General features: G+C 37.8%; 1 protein-coding gene across 1 annotated transcript; it reads right to left on the reverse strand.

Annotated features, from left to right (window-relative positions):
* Positions 1-355: 355 nt before the first annotated feature.
* ifngr2 (interferon gamma receptor 2) lies at positions 356-13910 on the reverse strand. Its single transcript, XM_040148474.1, has 7 exons — positions 13856-13910; positions 11007-11127; positions 10140-10309; positions 8164-8309; positions 7178-7319; positions 2200-2348; positions 356-1492 (listed from the first exon to the last, which is right to left on the reverse strand). Exons 1-7 carry the CDS (start codon positions 13893-13895, stop codon positions 1400-1402), a joined length of 861 nt encoding a protein of 286 aa, XP_040004408.1. The 5' UTR covers positions 13896-13910; the 3' UTR covers positions 356-1399.
* Between the last annotated feature and the right edge of the window lie 9558 nt (positions 13911-23468).

Raw genomic sequence — 23468 nt, forward strand, 5'->3', positions numbered from 1 at the left:
TTTTCTCATTTTTTGAAATATATTACCAAAGCTGGCCCAAGGCAGAAGTGAAGTAGCTTCTTAGCGTCCCAAACACTTACTATGAATTCTCTTTGAATATCAATCCCTCTTTTGTTATAGTTCCTAGTACTGATCTGAAATGATGTGATACAGATAAAAGACCATATCTAAGCCTTTACCCTGAACCTCTCGCTCGTTTTGCATGATGGCTTGAAGTCTTTATTGATTGATAAGTATTCTCCTCCCAGCACACAGATTATAACAAAGTACTCATTTTGGGGAGAGAAGTACCAGATTTAGAGTTCTGGGGGTTATCAAATCCTATTTAGAGCCATTTAAAAAAAAAAAAAAAAAAAAAAAAAAAAAAAATTCACTCTGCTCTAATGATGTTTTATGTTGGACTGTATCTATGTGTTAGTTAAGCTTTTTTGATGAATATATGGACAAGTGTGTAGGTGGTTTTATATTAGAATAAAACCAAATCAAAATTAGATAATGCTGTAATGTTATAAGCGGCTGTTCTGGTTAATTGCTACCTACAAAAGCAAAAATGCCGTGATTTTTATTAAAAAGTGCTTAGAAATGGAAGTGATATGAATTATAATAAGCAAATGAACAATATAAAATATGAAATAGTGTACAGGCATTTTTTTTTTTTTGAAGAAATATCAATTCAGTACAGCATAAAAGAAGGACCTTTGGTGATCTTCCCTAAAACTAGTGTCAAGTAGACGTATGGTGAGGCCACAATGATCCTTTGCGACTGCTGTCTGCATTTGGTTTTAAACTGATTCTGGAAAGCTGATTTATGTCGACTGTGGCTCTCTGTAGGTAGACAGCGCAAAGTGTATTTTACACATGTATCCTCATAAAAAAGGTACAAAACTGCTACCAACTGTGTTCCTTATCTAGTTATTTTCTCAACTGGCACACACACTTCCCTGTGCAAACCTCTTAAATTTGGACCTCAGTATTTTTATTTTACATCTCCTATGAAGGATATTTTCTAGTATTTTGCAGCCATATTAAACCAAATGAATGTCAAGATAATAACATATTTTTGAGGTTATTAACTTGAGCAGTCTGGCAAGTGGTTCCGTCTTTTCATTGCTCCCTTTTGCTCTCCTGAATGCAAGCTAAATGTACATCAAATTAAGTTTTCACCTCCCAGCATCTGAGTTACAACTTTAAATCAAGTGTTTGCTTGTCCTGAGTCTAAATCCATCTCAGCAGAAAGTCTGGCTTCAGGGAGAAGCAGACCAGATATAAATGTGGGGAGTTCAGGACAGTAGCTTGCAGAGAGAGTCTCAAATGGGTCAAACCTACAGCATGATCCCCACAAATAAGCAGGAAACAAGGAGGTGGTAGTAGCGCAGGAACAGAGGAAGGGCAGCTGCTTTCAGGAAATAGAGGAAATGACATCCAAGTGCCCTTCACTGGGGCTGCCTGAGGAGCTGCAAACCTGATGCTCAGGAAATGGCTCAAGGAGAAACTAGAGAAAAGAAAAATCAGTCAAACATCTGTAGTAAAATTTGTTGGCAGGATAGTGGTTGTATTGACTTTATTGATTTCCTTTACAAGGCAGTGCTCTCCATCCTTTATTTTGTCTTTTAACTTCCTGTCTACACCAGAATTGGCAGTGTGTTTTGTTAACTGACATCTGCTGCTTATGAACGTAAGCAGGCAGCATCAGACTCATCTGGGTAGTTATACTATTAGATACAGTGCAGCTTTCCATGATGGGCGTGGGATTCTTATTGTGTAACAAGCTGGTTATTCAAAATTCTATAATATATATTATATTACATAGATGATTGAAAAGATGTATTTTAATTCATGTTGATAAATCAGATTCCAGATTGCATACATGTGGATATGTTTCCAACTTCGAAAAACGTACAGCAGGGTGTGTGAACCAATCAGGACCAAGACTTTTGACTTGTATTTACCAGCAATAGATATCAGAAGTTAAGACGCAAAACCTGCAATGTAGCAAATGAAAAAAATGTGTGGGCCTCATAAGGTCAATAAATACATCTGAAAGTTTTATTCTGCTAAAAAAACATTGTCTAACTTTATCATTATGCTTGACTGCAGTAAACCTTTCACTATAAATAAACACTATGATACTGTCTGAGTGTATACACGGTGTGACCAAGTGGTTGTGTGGTGATTGTGGTTAGCGGTGTTCATGCTCACGTGGTCTGGGATCTCGCATGGTGGTTGCAGCCACTGTTTGATTCTTCCACATTGGACGATGAGGATATACGCTATCGCATACATCAGAATGACAAGGGCAACGATGACCAACACAGCTACTATTACCACTGTTTGTTTTGGCTCATGTCCTGGCAAATGTAAGGCAGGCGCGCACACACACACACACACACACACACACACGAGAGACAGAAGCAGTCCATTACAACTTTTATCATCACATTCTGATTTCAGAAGACTTGAAATGTAGCCAAATTGTTCAACTTAATGAAAAATAAATGTCAATACAACTTTTAAAACAGATTAAACCAACACTGGGATTACACACTGCCTGAGGTGTTAGGAATTTTAAAGGACTGTATTGCTGGTTTTTCATGTTGTAGCACATTAAAGGAATGCTTCACTAAAAATAAACAATCACTCACTTCACCAATAAATTGTAAATGTGCAGAAGGAGTGCATTCAGCTCTGATCTGTTGTCCCCAACAGAGCTAAATGCACTCCTGTTCATGTCTGGAACATACTAAACATATACATTTCACTGAGCACTTTATTAGGAACACCACACTAATACTAGGTACAGCCTCCTTTTACTCTAAAAACCACCACAGCTTTTCGACAAGATGTTGGAAACACTCCTTTGAGATTCTGATCCATGTTGACATGATAACATCACATCATTTCTGCAGATTTGTCAGCTGCACATTCATGCTGCCAATCTCCTGTTCTACCGTATCCCAAAGGTGTTCTACTGGATTCAGATCTGGTTCAGGTCTTGTGATGTGTTGTTCATTCTGAGAAGCTTTTTGCTCACTACAGTTATAAAGAGTGGTTCTGATTTACGATAGCCTCTGTTAGCTCCGACCAGTCTGGCCCGTGTCCTCTGACCTCTTTTTAAACTCTTTAAATGTTTCTAGAGTCGGCAAAAAGGATGGAAGTATGCTGCTATTTTTAATGATACAATTCAATGCAAGCAGATTTTACTTGACGAGTGTAATTCTGCTGGATCTCTCTGTACTGTGGTGAAAACCTCACCAAGTATTTTATCAGTTGTTAACTACAGGCCCCCAACATACTGTGCCCACTTCATTGATTACTTTTCTGAAATGCTGTCAATTATATTTACTGATTTTAATTCTTTTAACTGGTGACTTTAATATCCATATAGACAATCCCAATTACAACATTGCTAAAGAATGTTGTGCCTTATTTGATACAATTGAGCTGTCTCAGCATGTAACTGTAATGTGACTAACTCCCACTAGAGATCATACACTAGATTTGGTTATTAGTAAGGGCCTTATCAGTCCCACTATAAATGTTAGGGATCTAGCTCTGTCTGATCACTTCTGCATTTTCTTTGATGTATTAGTTTCTCAAGTTATTCAGACTAGATCTTAAACTGTCCAAAAAAGTGTTCTATTTATGGAAACTATTTCATTCATCAATCACAAAAGCAGGGTCTGTAGACCATTTTCTTAATCATTATATTCCAAAACACTCAGGGTCTTTGAAGCAATAGCACCTGTTGAGACTAAAATAATTTGTGGCAAACAAAACTCCAGGGAGAAATGCCAAAACGTTAACATATCAGAAGATAGAATGTAGGAAGGCAGAGCAAAGATGGAGAAAAACTAAACTTCAGATTGATTAGGACATCTACAAAGAGAAATTCCATCTCTACAACTCTGATTTAGCAGGACTATGCAGTCCCATTTCTCTAGATTCTTTAATAGAAATATTAATAATACTTGTGTTTTATTTGCCAGTGTTGATAGGTTAACAAATCCTCCACTGCAGGCACCCCCTGAGTTCCTGTCAGCTAAAAAATGTCAGTAGTTTGCATGTTTCTTTCATCACAAAATTGAGAATATCACACTAAGTATTAGCTCCACTAAGCCCTGCAGAGACTTTAAACCTTGTAACCCTCCGCAAAAAGAATGGACTTTGTTTGAATTAACTGCAATTAATAAAGTTCTTGAAGAAATGGTGTAGCATCTTAAACCATTCATGTGCTCACTAGATATTCTGCCAAAAAGCTTTTTTAAAAAAAAGGATCATTAGCTCTTTGGCAGTGGATTTGTTGCGTATTGTAAATGGCTCACTACTCTCAGGCATCTTTACAGCATCACTAAAACTGCAGTTGTCTGGCCCCTCCTGAAAAAGAGAAACCTGGACGCTTCAATACTAAACAACTACAGGCATATCCCAAATCTTCGCTTCATTGGCAAGATTATTGAGAAAGTAGTTTTTAATTAAATCAATGATTTCTTGCAGACGCATGAGATCCTTGACAGCTTTAAATCAGGTTTCCACCCACATCATAGCACTGAAACTGATATGACAGATTTTAAATGACATTCACCCGAATAATGATTTCAGGAGTCTAACAGTCCTGGTTTTATTGGGTCTTAAGTGCATCATTGGACACTTTGGACTCATAAAATACTTCTAGATAGACTGGAAAATTGGGTTGGTCTCTCAGGAACAGTCCTCAGGTGGTTCAGGTCATATTTAGAAGGCAGGGATAAGTAGTCAATATCGGCAATTATGAATCTGAAAGAACTGCCATGATGTACGGAGTCCCACAAGCATCTGGTCTTGGGCCCCTCCTATTCAAACTTTAAGTACTTCTTCTTGGTCAAACTCTCCAAGGCTATAAGACTGCTTATCATTGCTATGCAAATGACACTCACATCTATCTAGCGCCCTCACCAACTGACTATGGTTCTATAGATCGCTATGTCTGCGCCTTGAGAATGTAAACAACTGGATGCAACGGAATTTCCTTAAATCAAACAAAGGTAAGACTTAAATCATTCTTTTCAGCAATAAGGAAGGAAAGCTGGTGCTTAGTGCATACCTTTATTCTAGTGCACTAAAAACTAACACCCACGTCAAAAAATCTTGGTTTAATCATTGATGAAGATTCTCCAATTTCAATGGCCACATCAAAGCTGTATCAAAATTTTTGCATCTTAAAAGCATAGCTAAAAATGTGAAACTTTGTGTCCAAGCAAGACTTAGAAGAGATCATACACGCTTTTATTGCTTGTAAGATGGAAGACCAAGATTAGAGATTACATTTCTCAAATTCTTAGATCCTTGCAGTAACTTCCAGTTAAACTCAATTGATTTCAAGACCCTACCTGTTGTCTATAAGTCACTCAATGGTTTGGACACATTTCAAACCAAACATGGTGGAATGGCTTTCAGCCATTATGTTGCCCACTGCTGGAATCGGCTCTCCGTGGAACTAAGATATGTCTCAAATGTACCCATTTTTAAAACTGAGCTAAAGGCTGTTCTCTCTCTCACTGCTTTTAATTAATTGTTTCTTATGGTACTTTTACTTATTTTATTAATTTGGCTTTAAAACTCTGTACTTCAAGTTATTTTATCTTATAATTTTATCTTTTTATTTTTCCTATTTTTTACCTGTAAAGCACTTTGAAAGACCTCTGTGAATGATAAGGTGCTATATAAATAAACTTGCTTTGCGATGCCTCTCTCATTAACAAGTTGTTTCCGTTCACATGACTGTTGCTCACTGGATGTTTTTTGTTTTTCACACCATTCTGAGTAAACTCTAGAGACTGTTGTGTGTGAAAATTCAAGGAGATCAGTAGTTTCAGAAATACTCAAACAAGCCTGTCTGACACCAAAAATCATGCCACAGTCAAAGCCACAAAGATCACATCTTTCCCCCATTCTGATGTTTTATGTGAACATTAACTGAAGCTCCTGACTTGTATCTTCATTATTTTATGCACTGCATTGCTCCCACGCGATTGGCTGATTGGATTATTGCATGAATAAGGAGGTGCACAGGTGTTCCAAAAAAAATGCTTGGTAAGTATAGATCAATGGGGGAGAAGAGGATTATGTTGCAGGAGTGGTTTTTAAAAAAAAGTTTCTAGGTATGTTTAATTACCTCCGCCAAGGAGGTAATTTTTTCACCTGTGTCTGTTTGTTGGTTTGTTTGTCAGCAGGATTACGCAAAAACTACAGAACCAATTAGAGCAGATCTGGATTGTTTACTATGAATTTGAACTTTCTCCTCTGAAGTCTGGTGTATGTTGTTTGACATTGGCCATGGCAGATGTCTGTGCTCTACTAAGCGCATTTCTGAAAATTTTCTCTCTTTTATTTGTGATTCTACGCTGCTACAAATTTTCAAAGCCACATTTCCAGCCCACAAAGGATGAGTATATAATACTCAAGAGATTTTCAGTTGAGTATTACTCTAACTATAAATCACTGCAAGCGCTGCACAATACTATTGATCATTTTCCAAACTATACCATTTGTTTTAGGATCAATTGTGTTACAGGCAACCAATTGTTTCTTATTGTGCTATTTTGAAAAAAAGAAAAAAAAGAAACTTGCATTAGTCAGTTATCCATCATAATGAATCAGTTTCAACATTTGCAGGAACTGTTTAAAACCCTTCGTGGTGCGTTCAAGGAAGCTCTGATATGGCAAACACAACCTATTATATTGCAATAAATCACCAAGGTAAGTCAAATCATCCTCATCATGATGTTCAAGTATACTAAGTTTAGATATCCTGAAAACTTAGCATTTAATTTAATGCTTTTCAACAACTGACTCTCAATTTTAGATGTCAGTGCTTATTTTAATACAGCATTATGATAGTGTGTGTAAAATGGTCCCTGCTTAGAACTGCATTGGCATGCAACAAGGTCATGAATCTTCACTGTTACATTTACCTACTTCAACCATGTGTCAAGTCTCTTGACCATTAAACTGGTCTTCTTACTGAACCATTGGCTCTCAGGAGGCAAAGGAATCAGAGGAGAAACTTGTGATGTATTTTGGAAAATTGTCAAGGCCAAAACAAGCAGCACAACCAATCTGGTTCTTTAATGTTCCAAAACTTTTGTTTTGCCTGGCTTAAAAATGGTCCTAACAACAGCACCTAATAATATGCTCTTACTTGTCTTGGGGATGACCTCACACTGGGTACAACTTTCCGGTCCAACAGGTTTATTGTAGTGAATATACTGCACCTTTGTACAGTAACGTTGTCCCTCCTCCAGCTCGTGGATGGACACTGAGGAGGCAGCATCTTTATACTTCTGCTCAAGAGTGGAAGACATTTGACAGTAACATTAACATTGACACAGACACATATTATACAGATAGAGCCCAGTCTGACTAGTAATATTTACGGAAAAAAAATCTTTGTTATTGTGCCTTGAAAACATTCAGCATTGGCTATTAGCAGGTTAAAACAAAGTACTGATAACACTGGAAAGACTGGAGGCAGTCTGAAACTCTAAAGGGTAGTTCTTTTTCCAAATAGCTCAGGGGAAATCAGAAACGTAGCCAAGAAATAGCAACATACTTGATACTGAACAATTTTTATCAACCTGCATCAGGTATGTAAAGCGTGCAATTTAGGGTCAAGTTGGGATGTCTCTGCTGTCTATTGCCAACTCTCTCTCTGTGACTACTAATTTTTAACATCAGTGTGGCCAATTAGTTGATACAGCTGTAGACCTTAATTTGTATGTATTTGTATTTCACAGTTATAAAGTAGTAAGTGAGCAGTAGTAAGACTTATAAACCTGATGAATATTTAGGATTTATGAACCACTATCACTATTTTTTGCTCATTTGGTTGTCTAACAACAGGAACAAAAATCTATGTCAATGAGAACTAAATTGTAAATTTTTGTTTTATTTTTTTGTGTAAACAAATTAGCAGGAAGAAGAAGAGATTAACCTTTTGTTTCAGTGTGGAAGTAAATCATTCAAATTACCTGTCAATGCTGGTGTGAAACATATTGTTTTCACACATAAACAGCATGTCCTAAATTAACCAGCTTAGTGAGAATGTAGTCTTCGTTCACCTACAGTAAGAATAAAACAAGAAGCAACAGCATTCTGTACTCTTGCTAAACTGATGAAGAGTCTCACCTGCTGTGACTCTCCTTCTTTGCCATAGTAAACCCTATGTTTTACATGGTCCTCATGTTCCACAGCCAAACCGTGATTCCTGCTCAGATATACAGTCAGGGAGCCAGGCCGTGCAGTCAGACTGACTTCAGGGGTACAGAGACTACCTGCGAAAAAAGAAACAAAAACACAGTGTTGACAAAATCAGGTGTCTCATTTATGAACCATGTCTACACACAGTTTTGTGCATAAACCATGCATTCACTCCTTGTTGAAAAAATGATACAATTTATCAGTTTCTTCATGTGCTTGAAAATGTGCATTCATTCAGAACCACTCCTGACCAGGCATGCCAACAAACTGCTAGTAGTAGATAGGTACAATAGTGGGCAAACCAATACATGAACCAACTCTGTCAACCATGTAATAATGGGTATAATTTAAACTAATGTTACTGTAGAAATGCAATTCTGTTTTTATTTTGAAAACAAGGTAATCTTTTTTTCAAGAGTAAATGAAGCCATTAATGCCTCTTTCATCTTGTTACTCTAGTGATGAACCTCTGAGCACGTGTGGCTTCATATAAGAGATCCAGAGGATCTGTTAATAACATTAATAACATTCAATTGTTATCAATACACATTAATAATGAGCTGTGACATTTTGGTATCAGTAATTTAAATTGACAGGTATGCTGTATTTGCTGTTATGCTTAAACTGTTAAATAGTACAACAATTAATAAGCAAATTAAAAATAATTTGTAATCTGTGAATTGCACTGAAGTGGTACTTTGCCCAATGTCTATTTTGTGTTGTGCAAATTATATATTTGACACTTAAAGTAAATGATTTCAAACACCTGTCCCCATTCTGTACCTCTATTTATTTTTTTATTTTTTATTATATTAATAGATTATAAAATATTACTGAAGTGATCTCAGGTTCCCAGCTACGAGATGTTAGTGAAGCTTAAGTGGGACATTATTCAGTATCTTAGTGTACTAGTAGAGGCCACATCTTTTCACTTAAGCATTCACATTTGCATAGTAGGGAGATAATGAAGATTACTGCACACCACATCACTTGCAGTGTAACCTCATTTGATCGTAATCACCCAACTGTATGGCACCCACTGAGTTATGGAAATAGTGGAAACATTGTAGAACACATTGTGGAATATAATACTACCAGTAAAAATCCAGGAACATGTGTAAAATCAAAGTGATAGTTTGACCATATTTGGAATTCAGGGGTGTTTCTGTATGCAAATGAGCATGTTTGTACAGGAGCAGATGTACGTAGAACAGGTGAGATTTATCATTGTTCATTGTGCGAGGCAGTGCATGCACATGATTGATAATACCGCTTTTGTAGTTCATACAGACTATTCATACTCACACACTTAGAACTTGTTCTATACATGCTTTGATAAATGTGTCCCCAGGAACAATCTACACCATCAACAACCTTTCAGACCTAAAATAAATCACAAATACCTACACCTTAACCTAGGAATCAATCAAGCGCAATGATTCTAATGAAGTTTGCTACGGGTTTGTTAAGCTTTTTACACTACACACCACATGGTTCACAACTTCGTTAGGATGGTTAGTACCTAGAATCACACTACATGATAGAAAAGCACACTATAACTTTGATTTGACTTTGTTGACAGATTTTCTTAAATTGTAGAATTCTGCACTAGTTTGCACAAGCTATGGAAGGCCACCATAAACAGAGAAAATGTTATCTGGTGGTTAGTCTGAAATCAGTAATGTCCTGACGGAATGTTAAACCAGAGCGTCTTGTGTGTGATATATTTAGTATATTACAAATGACAATACCCCAGCATCAAAACTTACATACATTCAGAGGTTCTCATACAAACCACAACAGAAGAATAGACCAATGCAGAGACTAAGCTGCTGCCAATATAAGCACACTGTTATCAGACAATGCACACTGTCCCGTTTACATGAAAGGCCCTGGTTTCTTACCATGTCTTGAACAGGCTTTGACGGGTCTTGAGGTCAGCCCACCTCTCTCCGCTCGCACACGCAGCATAACACATTCATGCACATGCTCAGGTTTGGAGAAATTGATGATACAGGAACTGAAAGATTTCTGGGTGCAGGTTTGTATATCTTTCCACTCACTGGTGCCAAACCTGACGACAAGGAACAGACACAGGCGATTTACAACAGTCCAGAATCTGTGATAATGTCATTAACCTGTATTTAGAGTATGAAACACATTAGGGCTGCATCTAACAATCATCTTCATTATCAATTAATTTGCAGATTATTTTCTCAATTAATTATATTTGTCTATAAAACGACAAAATAGTGAAAATCCCATTTTAACTTTCCACAGCCTAAGGAATGTCTTCAAATGTCTTGGCTTGTTCAAACAACAGTCCAAAACCCAAAGTTATCTCCTTTACTATCACGTATGACTAAGAAAACGATCAAATCCTCACATTTGAGAAGCTGAAACCAGCACATTTTGCTTAAAAATAAATAAATAAATAAATAAATAAATAAATGGCAGAAACAATTATTCAATTATCTAAATAGTTTCTGACAAATGTTCTGTCATTTCTGACTATTCTAATAATTGACTTATTGTTGCAGCGCTAAGACACATTTCATGCATTAAATTGAAATACAGTGTGTTTTACTAGCCAAAATACCAGAGCTGAGCTGTGTTGGCACAAAAATATCTAAAAGATACTTACTCTGAGCAAAAATAAAAACACTAAAGAGGAGGATGATCATGCAATAATTGTCTGACATCTTGTGCAGGTCAGTCGGATCATGTCAACATTTGGATTCATATAAAAGTACATAACCATCAGACCTCACCTGCGGTACTCAGCGGTGTAGGTGACATTTCTCTCCTCGGTGGCAGGAGTCCATATCAGGAGCTGCTCATCAAAATGGATGTTCTGTGGTGGCTCCAGCATCACTTCAGACAGTACTGGAACTGATGGGAATGGACAGACCAGTGAATGAGACAATGTATTTGTACTTGTCTTGTTAGAACTTAGTGCTGCATTTGATACCACTGACCATCATATCCTATTACAGAGACTGGAACCGCTCTGAGCAGGTTTATTTCCTATTTATCAGACTGATGTCAGTTTGTGCATGTTAACGATAAATCCTCCATATACTAAATGTTAGTCACGGATTTCCACAAGGTTCTGTGGAACTCCAGAACCTGCTATTCACCTGATATAGAGGTGAATAGAACTGCCATTCACCTTTATAATCAGACGAATACAACTGCTTGGACCAGTTGTATTCACCTTATATATGCTTCATTTAGGCAATAATATTAGGAAACACTCCATAAATTTACATTGTTATACTGATGATACCCAATTGTATTTGTCAATGAAGCCTGATGAAACCAATCAGTTAGCTAAACTTCAAGCTTGCCGTAAGGACATAAAGACCTGGATGACCAGCAGTTTTCTGCTGTTAAACTCAGATAGAACTGAAGTTATTGTACTTGGTCCCAAACACCTCAGAAACACATTATCTAATGATATTTAGATGGCACTGCCATGGCCTTCAGTACCACTGTTAGGAATCTTGGAGTTCTTTTTGATCAGGATATGTCCTTTCAGCTGTCACATAAAACAAACTTCAAGTACTGCCTTTTTTCACCTATGTAACATTGCAAAAATCGGGCACATCCTGTCTCAAAAAGATGTAGAAAATGCAGGTATTTCTGCTGCTGCTGCTACAGAGACTGGATCTGTTTCTGAGAACCACTTACTGCCCCCATGATCCTGCTCATCACCCACTGCTTCAAATATTACGATTATCAACTAATGATTATATTTATAGTTTTATTATTATTATTATTCACCCTTTTATTATAATTAGTAGTTTAATTGAATTGAATGTTTGACACTTTATCCAAGAGTTCAAGCAACAGTCTTTTATAGGCTTTTATTTTTAACAACTATCACTAATATTGTTTGATGGCAAGAGGATCCTCTGTTTGCATTTCTTTTAAAGGTTTGACCATTTCCAATCCACTTTATCATCCTCTAACCCTAAAGCTATTCAAATAAAATGTAAGCCTTTTAACTGGCTCTAACGCAGTGCTGCAGGAATGAGTCCTAAAATCTGCAAATAAGTTCGCTTTTTTGCAAAAATGCTAACTTCGTCCCAAAGTCAGTGGGTCTTTTGAATGGGTTTTTGGTTGGATGCCTGAAATAAGGTCTTTAAGCTTTTACATATCTTTAAAAAAAAAAGGCGGTTGCTAACAATTGGCTGAATGAGAGTACAGAGGTTGTCAAGGACATTAAACTTTATCGCACCGAACACAAAAACCAAACCACTCACCAGTCGACCTTTACAGCCTTGTGTGTTTATACTCACGCTTTTGCAAACTATTACTAACCTTTTTAAAAGGAAAGGTTTCTGTAAAAGGAGATAAGCGCACTAAATCAAATTACAAGTTGGAAGCTTAGTGGTGATGAAGCGGAAGTCATGCGACTGTTGTGTGGTTTGATTATAGCCTAACATGAGCTTTTTACTTCTGGCAATTGTATTTAGCCTTCAAAAATCTTAAAAGTGGTATCTGATCAAAATGAGTAAGTAACATACTTTTGTCTGTCACAGAGATTATTTTCTGAAATAATCCAGGAGCCAATGGAAAATCCCGTAACTTTTTTGTCAAGGGAACCAGGGCGATACCAACTTTTGGGTTGACCTACAAAAATATGTCATCCCTGCAGCACTCTGTAGGGCCATTGCCTTCACAAGATGCAATAAATAAATAAATAAATAAATAAACCCAAATATTTTATTGGTTTTATTAAATTAGACATAAAAATGGGAGTGTAATTTGTTCAAACAGTAAATGAGAAGGTCAATCATCACAGTCTCCTTCCTACAAGCACAGTGAGCGGCCAGTTAGGAGCGAAAATAAGTTAGTTGCTGTTAATGTACCTTTTTTTTGGTGTAGTTTTGAGCACTGTGACGGATGATTCAAATTAAGATTAGGTGACCGCGTACAGTTCGCTGCTCCTTAAAAAAAGCTGTCATACTTCGCAACAGAAGACGTGCAATTCGATTTGAAGTAAGCTTGACATGTTTGGGCCAATTAATAACAACTTCAATTAAAATCTAATGTTGCTCACATCTATCGCTTACAAAGTTCACAAGGACATTTAAAGACGACCAGTATCATTAGTTTTGGTACTAAACCATCAACCATCCACCATAAGGCTACAATTAAGGGAAAAGAAATACTGACCAGTCTAAAGGTTGAGTTGGTTTTGATAACGTTATAGCAATACGTTAGAGCGTATTTGAGCGTTGATGAACGGGTAAAGAGTTCGTATTTTATTTAAATTAAATGCTGTTTGATGGATTCACTTTATGTCGATTTTACAACAATGCCCTAATGAACCAGCTACAGCACTTAGGCCATATTCTACCTGATGTCCAACATGTACGACATGAAAGGAAGTTTTAAAATGTCAGTTTTCAACTGAACCTGTTCGCTAGTTTAACATTTCTTTCCATGATGAAAGAGAGCGGCTTGTTAGAGGCCTGTGGGTTTTAGCGAGCGTTAGCTTACGTTTTGTTAGGACACCTCTCTTTCATATGCACACAGAGAATGTCGCCTCATAGCAGAGACAGCTGAACTGGCGAGCCGAAAACGAAACTGCTTACTGTTAACTAATTACCTTGGACGACGGCTTGAATGCACAGCAAAATTAAAAGCATTGTGAAAGCGTCATTTCACTAAGTGCGACGAGTCCCCGAACAAAAATGTCTCCACTGAAGCCACAGTCTGTCTGCTGTACACCGATAACATAGCATTCAGCCTTTACCGTGACACTTCCTCAAAACCTGGGAATGATAGTCTGGGAAGTTACACTACCTCTCCTGGTGTTTTTGGCAGTTATTACAGCAAACTTCCTGAAACGCCCCTTAAAGGAAACGGTACCGATATTAATAACAACAACAACAACAACAACACACATACAGGAGAGAAAACACAAATATTAAAAAGGAAACGCGCTCCAAATCCAGCTCCCCTGGAGCTCGGTGCGCTCATCGTGAGATGGTCTCTTATGAGGATAAGAAGGTTCAGAGACCGGCAAACCCCTTTGGCTTTGCTGATTTTTTTTTTTTTTTTTTTTTTCCTTCTTTAATATGATCAACCCTCATTAATGCATAGGGTCAACTCCTCAGCAGGAGTGTTCTTCAGTGTAGGAGCCACGCTCCTGTCTTCTTCTTCTTGTTTTTTCCTGTCATCTGACTGAAGCACTAAAGCGTTGTACTTGTACTTGTCAGATGTGAAAGTCAGTCTACTTACTGCTTTGAATTATGTTTTTTCATATTTATTTTGTATTGTTGTATGCCATTTAAGCAACATTAATTTAATGGAATACATTAATGTAATTATAGTCAGATCTACACGTGTCCTAGTGATGGGGCAGTGATATTATTGATATTATAAACCGGTTAATTTACACAATCGGCGACTTTTTTGTGTGTGTGTGTGTGTGTGTGTCTTCCCTGCATTTGGCAGGTGCAGGTGTTGCTTTTAACCTGGAACACGTGTTTAATCTCTTCGTGTTTGTCTAATTTATAGTTTGCTCTTCATTAGTAAAGCAAACTGCTACCACTAGACTTGTCCATGTTTTCGATTGGTCATATGCTGCAGACATTGCCCCCCTTTAATGTGAACACACTCGGGAAAACCCGGGTTAACTTACCGAGTTGATAACCACCGTCCTGTGACCGCTTCGCATGATTGTAGTTGTCTGACTTAGTGAAGCCAGATAATGAAGATATCCTGGGCATGTTGAACTCGCTTCTTAGTACAGGCCTCAGAAGTGCTCAGGTGTTTCAGTTTAACTGGTGGTCATGTTATCTGGCGATCCTTGTTTACAGATTCTGTGCTCATTTTCAGGAATAGTGGCTTACGTGTGTGTCCGTGATGTGTCACCATAAATTGAAGACCAGTTAACACCACCAGTTAACGTAAAACGCCTATCCGTATCAACATCATCCACAGACAACAGTATTGAACATGCTGGCCAAAAAACTAAATATATATAAATCGATATTAAATACTTATCAAGCCCTGCGATGGGGTTCAAAACGATGTGTCTCAAGGACAGTAAAGCTCAAATGAGCACTCTCTTCATTTCGCCAGGAAGGTGCTCAACCAATACCTTGCTTAACTTTTAAATCCTGTTTAATCGGTCAGCTGTTTAACACCTGTTACTGATTCAGGAAACACGCCCATGTCAACTGGTGATAGTCAACTTAATAGAGTCAGACGCTGCCTAATTAAAAGGACGCTCAAAAACAAATGATTGCCTCACATAGCCAAATCCAGGTGTTATGAAGAATACACAAGCATAGCCACCTCAGAGGAAATTGCTTTTAATTTTTTGCTAAAAAAAAAAAAAAAGGTGTACATACTGGTCATTACAATGCACATACCAAACACGTCATGTGGCTGGTGAAGAGTTATTTTTACATTTTTTTTTTTAACATATTACCTCACTATGAGATTAAAAGAAACGAGTTTATGGTGTTTATTAAACTCAGGTGCTTGTACTGAACAGAGGTTTTATTCTGTAAAGAATGCACCCAAAGATATATGGCTGTGCATATGTGACAAACAACCCCTTGTATGGAAATGGCAGGACAATTTGAAAAACTGTCCTTGGGTGCTGTGTAGTGTCTTGTCTTTTTCTACCTCTTTTTTCTACAGATAAGCCGTTAAGTAGGGAGAGTCAATCATGTCCAGAGTGAAATGTCCGTACGAGGGAGGCACGTACCTGAGGAGTGACAGAGGTCTCAGCCAATAAGAAGATGGCCGCGCCGACAATGTTATTTACTTTGTGTAAATTTAATATCTGCTGGACCAGGGAGAGAATAGTCACTCAGACTTCGTGAACTGATGTGAATGCTGTATGCTTGTCAGGGATGCATAGTCTGGTCAAGAGCTCTGTAAGCAGCCTCAATCTTTAAGACTCTGCTATATTTTAATAAATAGATGTGAATATAATTTTTTGCGTCCTGCATACTTCACTAAACGAATGTGCGAGTCCTGATGTTTTGAAGGATGGACTCAATACTGGTCATGTGAAAGCATAGCTCACCCACATCTACCAAGAGGTAGGAAAGAGAACATAGCACAATGCAGGTTCCATATAAAGATGTATTGTAATATTAATAATAATCAGACTAAACATAATAATAATACCAATATTAATAATTGTAGTAGTGCGTGTTGAGCAGGATCATTGGGGCAGTAGGTGGTTTGCAGTCACAGATCCAGGCTCTGCAGCACCAGGGGCAGAAATACCTGCAGAAAGCGACAGGAACAGAAAGGAGAGAGAGGAGAAAGCACAAAACTACAGGAGAGAGAAGAAGTCATATTTGTAACAAGCATTGATGGGATATGAATGCATATGGATGAACAGGGAGAGGAGCATGGTGCGTAATGGGAAGTTCCCCGGCAGTCTAGCCCTATAGAAGCATAACTAGGGGTTGGTTGAAGCCAAGACTGAGCCAGCCCTAACTATAAGCTTTATCAAAAAGGAAGGTTTTAAGCTTACTCTCAAACATGGAGAGGCTGTCTGCCCTCCGGACCGGATCTGGAAGATGGTTCCACAGTAGCAGAGCCTGATAACTTAGGGCTCTGCCTCCAATTCTACTTTTGGAGACTCTAGGAACCACAAGTAAGCCTGTGTTCTGGGAGCGCAGTGTTCTAATGGGGTAACAGGGTACTATGAGCGCTTTCAGATATGACAGTGCCCGACCATTAAGGGCCTTGTAGGCGAGGAGGAGGATTTTAAATTCTATTCTGAATTTTACAGGGAGCCATTGCAGAGAAGCTAATGCAGGAGAAATGTGATCTCTTTTCCTAGTTCCTCTCAGTAGTCGCGCTGCAGCATTTTGGAGCAGCTAGAGTCTTTAGAGACTTGCTGGGGCATCCTGATAATAAGGAATTACAATAGTCCAGCCAAGAAATAACAAAAGAATGGACTACTTTTTCTGCATCTTTTTGAGACAGGATGTGCTGGATTTTTGCAATGTTATGTAGATGAAAAAAGGCAGGTCTTGAAGTTTGTTTTATGTCGGGGTTAAAAGACATATCCTGATCAAAGAGAACTCCAAGATTCCAAACGGTGGTGCCTGAGGACAGAGCAATGCCATCTAGACTAACTGTATCCTTACATAATGTGCTTCCGAGGTGTCGGGAGCCAAGTACAATAACTTCAGTTTTGTTCGAGTTTAACAGCAGAAAGTTGCTGGTCATCCAGGTCTTTATGTCCTTAAGGCAAGCTTGAAGTTTAGCTATCTGATTGGTTTCATCAGGCTTCATTGGCAAGCTGTGGCTCAGGAGGTAGAGCAGGTTGTCTAATAACCAGAAGGTCAGTAGTTTGATCCCTGGCTCCTCCAGTCCGCATGTCTAAGTGTCCTTGGGCATGATACTGAACCCCAAAGTGCCCCCAATGTATCATCAGTGCGCAAATGTGTGTGTGTGTGTGTGTGTGTGTGTGTGTGTGTGTGTGTGTTTGTATAGAAAAAAAGCGCTGTATGAATGTGTGCGTGAATGGGTGAATCCGGCAGTAGTGTAAAGTACTTTGAGTGGTCAATAAGACTAGAAAAGCGCTACATAAGTGTAGTCCATTTACAAGTACAATTGGGCACAATCTACATAACAATGGAAGTTTATGGAGTGATTGCTAATAATATTGCCTAAAGGAAGCATATATAAGCTGAATAGAACTGGTCGGAGCACAGAACCTTGTGGAACTGCGTGACTAACTTTTGAGTATATGGAGGATTTATCATTAATGTGCACAAACTGAAATCGATCTGATAAATACGACTTAAACCAGCTCAGAGCGGTTCCTTTAATGCTAATTAAATGTTCTAGTCTCTGTAATAGGATATGATGGTCAATGGTATCAAATGCATTAAGATCTACCAAGACAAGTACAGAGACAAGTCCTTTGTCTGATGCAATTAGAACATCATTTGTAACTTCCACCTTGTCCTTGTGCTATGATGCACTCTAAATCCTGACTGAAAATCCTCAAATAAACTATTGTTATGTAGAAAGTCACACAATTGACTAGTGACTGCTTTCTCAATGATCTCAGAGAAAGGGAAGGTTAGATATGGGTCTATAGTTGGCTAAAACATCTGGATCAAGAGTAGGCATTTTAAGAAGACGTTATATAGCCAGTTAATAAAGACAGATTGATTATATCAAGTAAAGAGGTGCTAACTAAGGGTAAAACTTTCTTAAGTAGCCTTATTGGGATGGGTTGATGGTTTAGATGAAGAAATTGTTGACGCTAGTTTGTGAAGGTCAATGGGAGAAAAACGGTATAAATATTTATCAGGCTTTAGAGCTGTTTCTAAGGTTCCTGTGTTTGAAGATAAATTGGAGCCGGTTGAGGGCAGGAGGTGGTGATTTTTTTCTCTAATAGTTAGAACTTTATCATTAAAGAAGCTCATGCAACCATCACTACTGAGAGCTACAGGAATACATGCATCAATGGAGCTATGACTCTCTGTCAGCCTGGCTACAGTGCTGAAAAGAAAACGAGGGTCGTATTTATTTTCCTCTATTAGAGATTAATAATAGGCTGCTCTGGCATTACAGAGGGCCTTCCTATATGTTTCAAGACTATTGTCAGGCAATTTAGTAGAACACTGTATCCTTTGCATTGTTTCCTTTAATATGCAGGTGTGGAAGTTAAACCATGGAGCTAACCTCTTATGTTTAATTATCTTCTTTTTTAGAGGGGCAATGGAGTTGAGTGTCATTTGCATCTGGATTTGTTAAGTTTCCATGTATCCTCAACGTATTTCTTGTTGAAGTTGGCAGACATGATTTTAAAGGAGCTGGATGTTCTCTTTGATGAGCAGAGGATCAGTCATTTGAGATTGGAAATAGCCCAAAATCTCATCAGGGAAACAAGTTGGTTTAGAATTTGTTTTCAGGTGTTATTGTAATGCAACTGCTATTTATTTCAGGAATTTCATGGATATCTGTAATCAACAGATGATTTGTCCAAACTGTGTCAGGTGTGTGTGTGTGTGTGTGTGTGTGTGTGTGTGTGTGTGTGTGTGTGTGTGTGTGTGTGTGTGTGTGTGTGTGTGTGTGTGTGTGTGTGTGTGTGGGTGGTCGACATGACACACGCTAGAATCCTTTAGTCTTTGAAATGTACTTGGGCTGTTACACAGGCAAAAACTCAAAATATTGAATTCAAAGAGGCCGTGCCCTGCAATAAATGCAGTCTTAGGTTTTCCTTACGATCCGCCTTGAATTTGGAAAACTAACAGGCTAATCAGACTGTCAAGTGCATTGTCGATTCCTGGTCATGGATAAGCATCCTTTTTAAGTTTGTAAGTTTGTAAAAAAGTTTCAAAATTATAAGATATAAGACAAAAAGATAAAACCAATTTGGTGATGTAAAAGAAGTTATAAAAAGGGGATTAAAACTTAATAAAAAGACAAAGTAAGAACTCAAATATAATCAGTCAAGTCAAGTCAATTATATTTATAAAGCACGAAATAATAACAGAAGTTATCTCAGGGCACTTTTCATATAGAGCAGAGAGAAAGCGAGAGAGCAAGAAGAAAGGGAACATTGCACAATGCAAGCTCCACATAGAGATGTATAGTGGTAGTATTAAAAGATAATAATAACTAGACCTACATTCAGGTATAAAGAGCCCCCTGCGCTATTTGCAACCGGTGGCCGCATGCGGTGGCACTTGAGGAACCATTTCATTCATAGGAGCACAGCACCAAAAGAGACAAAGCGTCAGTCATAGGAGTATCGCAGTGCAAAAAAATACACATAGAAATGTCCATCCTGCTCTTAGTGTCCCTTATGTATAAATCCGTCCTACAAAATCCCCCGCATTGACATGATCCAACAGTTTGTTCCATGCCTTTGATTACTCATTCTATTTATTTTTTCATTTATTTATGTATTTTGATAAAATAACTAGTAAATTTCAAATTGCAAACTACATGCCCAAGTTTTGTGTTCATTGGACTGACCCTTGCCAAGATACAGTATAACATCACTTCTTATTAACCAGAGGAAGATATTCCTTTACAACTTTAGCATTTTGTGGACTATCATAATTCTTTTAATAACTTTTTAATAAATTTTAATCCTGAGGGTCCTTAGATGTAATATGCAACAATTTATGCAGATTGGACTTCAACCTCAGATGAGTTCAAAAAAGTAGGTTTCGCATACTTTTCAACTTTGTGTAACAGTGCCACCTAGTGGCCAATTGGCACGAAATATGGCACAGAACCTCAGTGTGGCACAATAAACTACTGCTCCAAGTTTCATTCTACTTAATTATTTACATGCTATGTATGTAGGTTAATAATTATTATTAATTGGGAAATATGGAATTAATCAGAATTATCGTGCGGAACAATTTCAATGATCCCTCCACAAATATAATCTCAGAGTCAGCATAATAAAAAAAATAGAACGGTTTCTCTTGGTCTATCACTCACAAATTAACCTTATGAAAGAATGAACTTGAACTAAGGTAGAAAAAGCAAAAAGAATCGCATACAAAAAGTGACATAAAGTAAGTTAGGGGAAACTAAGGCAACTACTTTATACATAGAACATTATAACCTAGGATTATAAACTAGTATTAATAACCTAGGAGGAGTTTGAAAAAGTAAGTTTTGCATATATTGCAATTTAGTCAAAAAAAATTATAGGCGGAAATGGGCATAGCCTATATCACGAGATTCGTGAATCAGTCAGGCAATGAACTTTTTAATGATGTTGTAAAGTAAACTTCCCTTTGTGCCATCCTGACAGCAGCCTCTCTATACCCCCAAACAACCTTCCTTTTCCATTCTCCCTATATGCACACAAGGGTCTCTAACAATTAAAAAAAAACTCATCCTCATCGAAAGAAGTGTCTGCTAGGTCCATATTTTGGGTCAGTTTGTACTGTCACAATGTAGTCTCAGCTGAAAGGATGCAAATGAAATACAATACAAGACAGGCTGACGCATTGAAGGTGTTTTAATATACAAAATAAGGCTAACAGGTAGACAGATGGATGAACAGGTAGGCAAGTGACAGGCAAATGGGTAGGAACAAACAACAGGTTTCTTTACACAAGGAACTCGAGGGATCATACACAGATGAACTGACAAGGAGTGAAGGGAACACAGAGACTTAAATACACAAGGGAGGCAGGGGTATTTGGTAACAGGTGAAACACATCAGGGTAGGGCAGACAATCACAGAAGCGGGAAAAAATAATGACAGGTAGTAAAAAAACCACAGACACAAAAGAAAGGGGATTTCAAGATAAAACAGAAACTAAAAACAGTTTTGAAACGTAAAGTCACATAGAGGTGCAGATCATGGTATGTGAATGGGCTTGCACCTAACCTCAATCCTGTATATATAGGCTCTGATCAAACCAGAATCCTCCTCCTCCCTGCTCCCCCTCAGACAGTTCCTCCTCCAGACCTGCTCTTTGCAACAATATGAGCTGCATTGCTGCATCAATAATGCAAAAAAGTGAAATAATAGGACTGTGGAATCGTTTGCTCAATATGTCAGAAAATAAGGCAACAGCAGCAGATGCAGCAATCACATGCATTTTCTTCATGAATAAGGATATTGTAGTTATTATGCTTCAATCGCCAAATTAGTAAAAATGTTAGGCAACACACAGACTAAAATCACATCTGAACAAGGCTGATTTCAAAGCCAAACTGGTGTGACTGGACATTTTAGTAGGACATAGACATCAGTGGTTACAGGAATTTAATTCCATTCAGAGCCCAACCCTGTAAGAGACAATGTATTGTGTTGGAAGATACTTAACTATGAAATGTCTGCTTCTTGCACAGATTGGAATTTGTGATACTCACCCTACAGAAGATGGAACCCAAGGTGTCTGTAGGTTATGATCTCCTGCATCTAATTTGGAAAACCTTACAATTCAGTGGCAAGTCGAAACAAGAGCTCTATACTCTTGCACAAGACGTTGGAGTGGATATCTGCAATGCCAGCAGTGTCAAGGGAACCTGATGGATCTCCCCCATACACAGAACTTTCAAGGTGATACTGCGACATTGACAGGACAAAGACCTTGCCAGATACCATGATCAGTACTCAGTGGTTCTTCAACATATGGAGCATCTTGCAGCTTAGTGCCACTTCTACTGAAGTTCAAGGGCAACAAAAAAGGTCAGTTTTCTGTTGATAATCATTAGCCACATCTGGTAGATAAAATAATTTTTAAAAGTTTAAGTGGTTATGAAGAATAAGTTAAAGAGTCAAACATAATTTTCAAAATCAAATAATTAACAGATGGCTAAGGAGTATATTTTCAACTAAAATTAATAAAGTATTATTTATTTACTCACCATTCAACAGACAAAGATACAAATGGAGAGTACACTTTTCTGCATATTTTACCACTGTGCAAACTCAATATCTCTTTTTTATCCTTCAGAGCAGGGTGCAATATAGCCATGATGAGTGGCAAGGACTCAAAACCCTGATTTTGTACAGGTCATGCTTGTGCTCCCCATTTCAGCTGAGTGGTGTGACAGGGGCTTTTCTGCTCAAAACAGAATCAAGAATTCAACGACAAACTGCCTTGGACTGTCCACAACTGAAGACTTGATGCGGATCAGCTTGGAAGGGCCTTCAGTAGAGCAATTCGATCTAAGAAGAACTACTTTATTATATAGCCGTTCATACCATTTATACTTATTATACAATTCAAATAAGTTAAAAGTATAAATAATTACTTAATTATGTATAATACAATATTTACAGTTAGGTAAATAAAATGAAAAAGTTTGGGCCCCACTTTTTCTGTTACTCTGAAAAGTTCAGCAAGTAAAAGATGACCTGATTTCCATAAGGCATAAAGTTAAAGATGAAACATTTCTTTAATATTTTCAGCAAGATTAGTTTTTTATTTCCATCTTTTATAGTTTCAAAATAATAAAAAAGGAAAAGGGCCGAAACAAAAGTTTGGGCACCCTACATGGTCAGTACTTAGTAACAACCCCTTTGCCAAGTATCACAGCTTGTAAATGTTTTTTGTAGCAGCTGAGATTCTTTCAGTTACTGTTTGGGGGATTTTCACACATTCTTCCTTTTAAAAGGCTTCTAGTTCTGTGAGATTCTTGGGCTGTCTTGCATGCATTTCTCTTTTGAGTTCTATCCACAGATTTTGGATGATTTTTAGGTTGGGGCACTGTATAGGGCCATGGCAAAACCTTCAGCT

Source organism: Xiphias gladius, chromosome 16 (genome assembly GCF_016859285.1).
Source record: "Xiphias gladius isolate SHS-SW01 ecotype Sanya breed wild chromosome 16, ASM1685928v1, whole genome shotgun sequence".
NCBI classification, from domain to species: Eukaryota; Metazoa; Chordata; class Actinopteri; order Istiophoriformes; family Xiphiidae; genus Xiphias; species Xiphias gladius.

What these genes read in the sequence shown, in the direction of transcription:
- ifngr2 (XM_040148474.1), bottom strand. Translation starts at nt 13,895, where the DNA reads ATGCTTTTAATTTTGCTGTGCATTCAAGCCGTCGTCCAAG. An exon ending in TGAGGTCATCCCCAAGACAA is followed by an intron (nt 2,349 to 7,177) that starts GTAAGAGCATAT and finishes TACATTTGCCAG; the next exon opens with GACATGAGCCAAAACAAACA. An exon ending in CATGCGAGATCCCAGACCAC is followed by an intron (nt 1,493 to 2,199) that starts GTGAGCATGAAC and finishes TCTTTTCTCTAG; the next exon opens with TTTCTCCTTGAGCCATTTCC.